The following is a 9624-nucleotide window of genomic DNA, read 5'->3' as shown; positions in this document are numbered from 1 at the left end:
TATATATATAATTTTTATTTTTTTTGTTAAGTCCTTATGACACATTAACCCTTTATAATATCTATCAAACAGCAGTCCGGGAACATCTTTGGTATCAGCTAATGACTGTATTGTGCTCTGCTGAATTTCCAATGCAGGAAGAAAAGAAAAAAAACTTCATAAAATTGGGCGTAATATTGTCTGCTTTTCCCTTGTGATTCAAGCTGCCACCTTTTTCTTCTACAGGGATGGGAACTGGAAGCCCCAAAATGTAGGCAGCTAATAGCTTTCTATTCCCTAGCAAGAAACGGGTGCCAGGCTACCGCAATTGACAGCTGGGCCCTGTGTGTCTCACAGTTGCCACTCAGTCTGCCACATGGCCCTGGGAGCATAGCGATTGTACAGAGGAGACTCCACAAGCATCTACAAAAAAAAAAAAAGATCTTACATACTCCAAGCTACCCTACTATTCAGTGCCAGCATTTCATTATTTTAGCCCTTGCTTTAGGCTTGCTGTACTGATTTATTGATCTAGCATTATTCATCATTCATTCATACTCAATGCCTATCCTTCCCTTTTACCTCAAAGCTTTGGCTGGCTAAACATCTCTTGTACAGATTGACAGGTTGAGGCTACATTTACTGCTTTGTTATTAAGCACCGATTGGCACAAACGTATTGCCTTTTTAACCATTTGTGCAACAGTATAGATTTGATGCTTTTGAAAAATACTTTAGAATGTATGTGGGATGCATCCCAGGCATATCCCTGTTCACAACATGTGTCCCCGTCTGTCCCTTCTCATAAATCCCTCCTGAGAGCTGAGATCCTCACCTACTGTCACCATCTGGACCCTGCGTAGTGTTGTTTGACTACACGTAATGTTCCTTTCAGATCTAACATGCTGCAAAATACACACACGAGATACAGAAGATAAGCAAAGAAAAAATTAACTGACTTTTTTTGTTATGTCTTCCAAAGAATAAAGCGGAGTCTGGGGATTCTTGTCAGTTATAAATAAAGACCAAAATATAGAGAAATTAGCTTGAACCTTTTTTCTCCACTATTACATTTCCAAATCACTAAACATCTACAATTTACATTCAAATATCATGTCTCCTCATATTTTAATATGTTCATTAACGGCAACTCTGTGCATACAACCAATGCCATTTGTAACATACATGTAGCCGAATATTATCTCCAAAGATCTATTAAGGTAATGCCAGTCATAATGACTAGCCATGTTCATCATTCCTGCCATTCTATCAATCAGTGAAAACAAGAAATGTCTACAACATTTGAAAACGTTCGAATCTTAAAAGGCTTAAAGACATAAATAGCAATTCTGGTAAGAAGTTCAGGTGCCAGATCTGCCACCTTGCAAGTTACATATACATGAGCACTTGTACCCCATATACAGTACATGCATGTAATGAGATCTTCCTTCACCTCAGTATTTTTTAGTCTTTTATCTACATATATCCAAACCAATGAGTGGACCTTATTCCATTTGTAAGATGTGTAGACATCCTATTTGTCGTTCAGACCCCCAGAAAGCCATCAAATGTTTTTGGTATCTAACATTTGTTAGTCCTAACATGAATAAACTGCTACACGCTACCGTTAAATACTGGAGAATAAATACATTACATGTATAAAACTAAAAGAGATATATCACTAAATGAGATGTGCACATCTAAAAATACCAAATCAAAAAGTCAACATAAACATAAGCAGACATTGATCTAGATTGGAATAAACTAGCGGTGTATATAAACTTTCTATTACAGAATATCTTATGTAATAGCTATATTCTGACTTTGCAGGCTTTTCATCTACACACTAAAAGGTGGGGGATACATTAAAGTACATTTATATGAAGACATCTCGGTGACCTTACTGTTTTTCTGTGGGAGGGACCAACACATACAGGACTGAAGGCTTTCTTTCCTTATCTGAAAACTAATTTCTGGCTTGCAGTGTAATATGGTTAAGTGTTATATGGACTTCTAGCTAGCAGTCAGTGTTAATTTTTCTTCCAGTAAGACGCATAAGAATATATAAATGCGCAAACACACAGTCATGTGCACACACAAACACACATTGTAATATATGTGTGCCTGTATATATGCACTAAAACCAGGCGCACATGTACATGCATATTAGACACACATACATCTACAGAGACAAAGAGGTATTCAAAGCAGTGATTCTCCCTGAAACAAGCACGTAAAGCAGCTTTCATTCTGTGATTGTCAAAAACTTTACAATTTGCCCACTGCAATGCGGATGCCAACCAACGAATCAAAGGCATTCAGAAGCTAGACAAAGAGGGGCTGATGCCAACCTCGGTGCCAGTGGCAACCATTATTGGCATCATGCAGATTCTCTGTCTTTTTTTGTACTCTTGGCACTTGACAAACAAAATGGCGGATCTTGCTGAAACAGTCCACAGCAGAAGGAGAAAAAAGAAAAAAAAGCAGGGAAAAAATATATGAAGAGAAAACTGGGGGAAAAAACAACATAAAAAAGAAATCCTAGAATTGAACTGCCTGCTTCTTCAAGTGATTAGATACTGAAATGTAGATAGATACAATGCTAAACAATTTTTTAATGGTTGCTAATTGTATGCATGCAAAAAAAGCTGTCAGGAGTTTATATCAGTAGAAAGTTTCTTGACTTGTCTCTGAGCACACACTGCCATTAATGCTTAACTCCAAACATGCTGAATTTGTGGACAGAAATCTATTCTGCCAACATTTACCATAGGAAATGCTTCTAGCGCTAAAAGTCCACGGAGCGACAAAACTTAACCTTTGGATGGACATACAGAAAACTGTAATTAAAAAAAAGTGGATAAAATCAGATATGCTGAGCTTTATAAATCATCTAATAATCATTTAAAGAGCACCGATTATTGACTTTGCTATTTGTGGAAATTGTCAATATATTGAAGCATTGCTCGGCACTGCATTGCGGATGCCATCCAACGAATCACAGGCCTTCTGAGCTAAACAAAGAGGGGCTCATGCCAATCCTAATGCCACTGCCAACCAACACTGGCATTCAAGCTATCCTTCCTCTGCATGCCATCTAAAAGGAAAAGCACACACGCACACACGTACTCACTGATTCTGCCACATTGTATGGATTTAAACATTCTGCTTTATAACAAGGTGACATTACATTTTTAAAGAAGAATGTTTAGGTTTATGACTATAAGCCATTAGTCAAAAATTATAATATTAACACAATTTTAAATCACACATACAGACAAGCATTAACCCACACACTAAATATATTTATGTAACAATAAAACCATATACAACCTCACATATATGATATTAGTTTTAACAGCAAAACAATGTAAGTGTGAGTTCTGAAACAGATAACATATCCTTAGGGGGGTTTTTAAATAAGAATAAACCACACATGCTTCTACACTGATCAGGTACGTTGTCCCGCTGGCTTTACATACAAGCATTTTTGTATTTTTCTACTTCAAAACCCAGATGACCCTTTTATGTAACTAATTAGACCTTGCTGATTTCATACACAGTTTGTCTCAGAATGTTTATTTTTTGGTAGCACTGTATAATTCATACTCTCTTAATTATTTTAACTCATTGGATCCTACTCTTGTACGTGTATATCAATATCTTCAGACAACACAAATATCGAGAAGCTGAAAAAGGTAGTTAATTCAAAAAATATTTTTATTCTTGACGATTTATAGCAATGCAACTGAAGTCACTCAATAAAATAAACCAATAAAATAAAATATGAAAACCCAATAAAATAGGAAACCAGAAACTAAAATGTTTCTCCCTGTATCAGCAGTTGCCCTGTGCTGTATGTGGATGTGTTCACTACTGCAAAAAAGCAAACATAAAGTAAGGAGTACAAGCCTTTTTTGACCAATGTCTTCATAAGACAGGCCAACTAAAGGCGATTCAGATATTCAATAAGTGTAAGATCCGGCAATATTCTTCACACAAATGCTACAAGAAATATTCAGTGAAAGAAAATTAAGGGAAGGTAGTAAACTCACTAGGAAGTACTTCCCTGTCATAATAGACTGGGGAAAATGGAGTGCAATTCTAAAATTGTATCAAAATAGTTCCCAGTTCTAACTTTAAGAAAAAGCAAATAGGGCTTCATAAGCTTCTTCATAAGATAGCCCATCATATTTTTGTTGCTTGAACTGTGGCTTGCCATATGTCACTAGGAATATGGCGGAACCTCTGCTGATCGTTTTAGAAAAAACAAATATGGGGGAACTGACTTTTCCTGGTATGTCCCACTGTAAAACTGCCACTGCCTCAGACTTAGATAAGCAGAAGCTCTCAGAGGCATCAACCAATAATTCTGAATGTTAAAGCCCTTTATACCTCCACACATTATGGTTTATATTGCTACAAGCCTGTATATACAATATAAAGTTTGTCTTTCAGACACTAATCATTACAACAGCTCCTATTGACTCACCTAACAGAAAAGAAAGAATATAGTACAACAAATCACAAATTACCACAGCTACTTGCTAGCAAAATAAAGTGAATTAAACCAAGTTTGGGAATCACCCGGGTTATTTGAGGCTCTCCTACTTCACTGCTCTGTGCTCATGTTACAACGTAACAAAGGCTAGAGGGGACTTCAACTTACCAAACTTTGTCCTTTCCACTTCAGTTTTTATATAGCACGAGCACACTGCTAACAAAATACTCAAGTGAATGAAAGCTTCATATTCAGATATTACACTAGAAAATATGTGCAAAGGTTCAACACGTATAATCATTTGTCAAATCATTAAGAAGAATGCTTCAAACAGCTCATTAAGGCACTAATAGGAACATTCATTTAGGTGTGAATAATAACTGTGGGGCATATTGTGTGACTACAGTAAGTGAAAGCTGTCTAGGTTATAAAGGTGTTGTAACACAATCAAGACCAAGTGTCAAAAGCTGAACCATGAAGTTCCACTGGAAAAAAAAAAAACCCCAACATAACAAAACATATAAGAAAAAGAGAACGTGCAGTTCTAATGGAACTTAGCAAAAAGTGCAATTCTAAGTAAAACAAACAATTTAACGGTAAAGAACAAAGCTTCTTAGTTGCTGCGGTGTATAAATAATGTTTAAGTAATTCTATTTTTTGTACTATCCATTCTGAAATAATGTTCGCTCTTAATCAAAGTGGGAATTTCACTTTTGTGAACACTGAATTCCTACAGAATTAAACGCCTAGCCACCTACGAACACATAACTGTAGACATGTTTATTGAATAAAAGATTCTTTATGAAAATAGACTGCTACAAATATTTCTTGCTGTAGCAAACCACATTGCAAACATACAATACGCTACCAACTAGCAAACTTTACTAGTAGAGTAAAAATGTTTAAAAAAAACACACGTATGCACGGTCCATTCCAGGCAGGATAAAGCCCAATGCTAAAATAGGCCAACACTAGTTAATCATATGAGAATGCTGAATTTCATGACATACTGATGAGTAACTGCTTTTCTTGGAGCACTTAGCACAGCGCACTGGACGTATCTCACCTCTCAACGCTAACATACACAGGTACAGTAGTTCAAAACATATATTTGGCACATGCTTAAAAGTTGAAGCTCAGTCTTCGATCTTATTGGCGCTCTATACAGCTATATTTTTAGACACAATCATGCTACTTCTGTAAATAAGAAAAAAAAGGTGTGTGTATGTAATATTTTTGTATTGAAGAAGCTTTTACATAATTACACCTGGCAAGCCAACATGAGTATTGATCCTTACCTGATTCCTGTACATAGTACGCCAAGAACAAATCAAGCTCCTTGACCGATACAGTTATATGATGTGGCTGGACGCAAAGTGCTGGGTTGGTGCAGTGCGGTGATTTGACGAGCCTTTCGCCGTCCGTACTTTCCAGAGGGATGCCTTTAAAAAGGATGACCATTACCAGATCCAGACGCCAGACTTTGTCGGCCTGTCGCAGGCAATCGATCCTCCGGATCTTGCCTTTCTGGTCTGGGTTTGATAGTACACAGCAGGGGTGCTTCTTCCCAGTCACGGCGAGCACAAAATCCTCCCGGTACTCCTGGCGGATGTCTTTGCGTAGCTTGGCTAGCAGCCTGGACGCCCATTTCTGCTTGATTTCTGGCTTCTCGCTCAAAAGCTCATCCTTGACTGCCCTCTCTTCATCTTTCGACATTCGCTTTTCGTGTTTTTTGAAGTACTTGCGCTTACGGGCTTGGAGGTTGAACCATGTATAGGCGATTGCACGGACATGTGGAAGAAGAGCCTCAATGAATGGATGGAACTCATCCTACGGGAAGAGATGTAAATACAGTTAAAGAATGGCAATTGGGTTTTTATGTAATAAAACAAAGGAAAAAAACTGTGAACTGTTGTCTTTTGAATGGACCTAAATATATACTATTGCAAGGTGGACTTAAATATAAATATGTTGATGCGCAAAGTACTAATGCCTTTGAAACAGAATATACTTTAAAAGTGACCCAGCAATGCACCCAACCTAACGTATACATTTTTCTACCCAGCCTGCTCATTTTGCTGACACTATAAAGTACCATTATTGCATTCTTGTAATGTTTTTTCATCCACAAAGAACACTACACAGTTAAAAAAAAAAAAAAGGATGCAGAGATGTTCAGGAGACAGCAGCAGATGCCACAGTTCATTTCTCCTCTTGGTGGCACAGGCAAACAAAGCAGAGCTACAAGCTCTGTGCAGTACCACTCAATTCCCGCTTTCAGAGCATGCTCTCAGCAAGAATCTGCTAATGGTACAAGGAGCATGCGCTATTAAACTTGATCCATTTTCTAATCTGAGCAGACAGGCAATCCTCCACTAAGGCATTACCATTCCAATGGTGTAACAAGCCAAATGGGTCTTATGGAAGCAATAGTGTGGAAACAGCTGATTTTTATAGGTATATCATTCTCGGAATTAGTTACTTGACTACTATATTATTATCTTTCTACAGATACAAAAGAATACCTCAAGAAACAATCAGGGTCTCTGTTGCTAATAACCCAAGCTAATTGGTAAGATAATATCACTTCTTGCTCCTATGGGACAGAATTAAAGTGATGTACTTGTTATGAGTAGAAAAGCTTCCAGTAGGGATAGGAAACCTATTAACACTATTTGACTTCTTGCTAATTTAATGCTAAACTTTGCCCTGAAACTATCAAAGTGCAACCATAGTTTTTTACTGAAACTACACATAGAAAATATAGCTGGTGAAACAGCTCGAGCCATGCGGTACCGTCTACCCTAATTTCTTCAAGTTGCCAACTTCAACTAACACAATGTCTTGCAGAGCTGTCCGATAAGAGGATATGGTGTATAAAGGCAGTACTAGTCTCCCCCATGTTCCAATGCCAGAAGAGCATTAATGCACAAATGAATCTGTGCCTCCCCTTTAGACTGTGCATCCGTTCAAAATCTATCACACGTAGACAATGAAAAACAGCAACTTGGCAAGCAGCTGACATTCACCATGCTTCTGTGTACTGTGACATTAGGAGTGCACCACTGGTCAAACAGGGATTTGTGCAAACGACGCATTTTTTTTCATTTTCAATCTAAAACTCCTGCCATAAAAGCTAAAACCTTAAATGCATTGTGATGTCACTACTGACACCGTGCAATGCCATGAAAGGTAAGAGACTTAGGTAAGAAAAGTCTAAACATGTAGCATTACTGTGCATGAACATAGCTACAGTTTACTACAGTATGGGGCTGAATCACCATAGGTATCATTTTACCCTAGCCCTGTTTTCATTGAAAATGCCCAATCACTTTCGGCCTAGGGTGAAAATGACTGTTGCATTAGATCAGATCCATTGTAAATCTATGTTGCAACTCTATTTAATGTTTATGCTTACTAAAACGAGGGCATTGTGTTGAAATATTCCATCAGCTTCTCCTATAAATGCCCAACAGATACAGAAGTATTACTAACGAGTAAGCAAAGAAGCAAATGTTTCATCAATGGCTTAAAGGGTGTTTCTTTCATAGTCACCTCTCCCCAAAAAGCAAACATACTTGCCATTGTTCAAATTAAGACTCTGTTGTGAAAGTATGAAGCTGAATTAAAAATCCTAAATGTTTACCTCTCATTTCACTAACTGCAAAAGTACAGCATATGAGTATTCATGCCAAAAGGTTATCCGTAGTGAATCACCACATGACAAAACAACGGCTTTTGAAACTTTACAAAGATTAGCCGTCACATAATCAATTCATTTCCTAATACTGTGACTGATATTAGAAGACAAACAGAATAGCAACTGTACTTTTTTAGAACGAATACATGAATGAATGAATATACATAAGCAATATACACATCACAAGTACACGACACCAGATATCAAAGGAATGTGGAGGAAATCATGTGACTGATCAATATTTTTACATATAATCAAACCACTCTATCTCTGTTGTACTCAGGAGTAGGCCAGAGAAGGAGTTAAAATACAATCTGTTCTTTGTGTGGGAATGGAATAGTGTTCCAAGTAACCAACAGCTCTACCTCCTTAGTCAACCTTTACCGTCCCAATTTAACAGCTGAAACACTTACACCAACATCCATTTAAAGCTATGAAAGGTGATTCAGCTACAGGTATGGTATTTTGCAATTGCACACAAATCAACTTGCTGTTTCTATACTTACCTGGTTGTGCTCAATAAAAGTTGAGAAGGCAAATGTATTCTGCACTGTAAAGTTTAGAAAGCTCAAAAAAAGGACCCTACCTTGTACATTATTAGCGGATTCCTTCGACATATGAATCCTTTTCAGAAGTACTGTTTGCCAAGGAAATGGATCTGGTAAAACTTATCTAATATGGAGAACTAATATAAAGGTTTATAGGCCCTTCTGCCTAACTGGCTGATGGTATACGTCAGTGACCATACTTCCAATTACTTACTACGACTCCAAGTGTCGGCGTATTCAGAAAAACTTATTTTTGTTGTTCTAAGTTGAGAGTTGAATTACTGTTATAGCGCAGGTACAGATTTTCTAGCTTTTCCTTAATTAAAAATATTATATTGCTTTAAAATTCATATCGGATTTGTAAACCTATACCAAATATGATTTTAGGCACAAGTGTTTACAAATACACTCAATGAAAATTAGTGAGTGTACAAGGCTACAAAAGAAACATTAAAAACTAGCCTACGTTTCAAAAGGTCATAGTCAAGTTTAACATTCAAAAGGAGTACTAGGATTACTACACAAAACACTATAAAATTCTGGAAGCAAAATTATTATTTGGATTAAACTTGAATTCTCTATTTAGCCTAGTGAACTTAAATATTCAATAATGGGTTAGGCCATAAAAAAAGTAAAACATGATTGCCAATTTGGCCATAAACTATATTTTTGCAGGAAAAATGGATCAAACGCATAATATATCTAAATGATATAAAAATACAAGACCTGACAGAAACTTCAAAACCATACATCACACCTTGTCATATACTCATAACTTGGCAATTATGCATACATCTTTATAGGTTGATGTGATGTTGCACTTGTTAAGTAAAGAAAAAAAATAAAATTGAATTTTCATAAAATTAGTGCAAACTATTGGATTCATTATATATATAT

The 9624-nt window shown here is 36.8% G+C and overlaps 1 protein-coding gene across 5 annotated transcripts in view; it reads right to left on the bottom strand.

The window, feature by feature from the left end:
- Window positions 1-9624, bottom strand: part of NFIB (nuclear factor I B) — a 194071-nt gene that overhangs the window by 182017 nt on the left and 2430 nt on the right. For all 5 annotated transcript variants that reach the window (XM_018556487.1, XM_018556489.1, XM_018556490.1 and 2 more), the window contains exon 2: window positions 5778-6309. In XM_018556487.1, the coding sequence (XP_018411989.1) occupies window positions 5778-6309 (532 nt within the window). The remainder of the gene's footprint in view (window positions 1-5777; window positions 6310-9624) is intronic.

The sequence above is a fragment of the Nanorana parkeri genome, unplaced genomic scaffold, assembly GCF_000935625.1.
Source record: "Nanorana parkeri isolate BGI_ZX_2015 unplaced genomic scaffold, ASM93562v1 scaffold239, whole genome shotgun sequence".
Classification (NCBI taxonomy): Eukaryota; Metazoa; Chordata; class Amphibia; order Anura; family Dicroglossidae; genus Nanorana; species Nanorana parkeri.
This window is presented reverse-complemented; position numbering and strand designations above follow the sequence as displayed.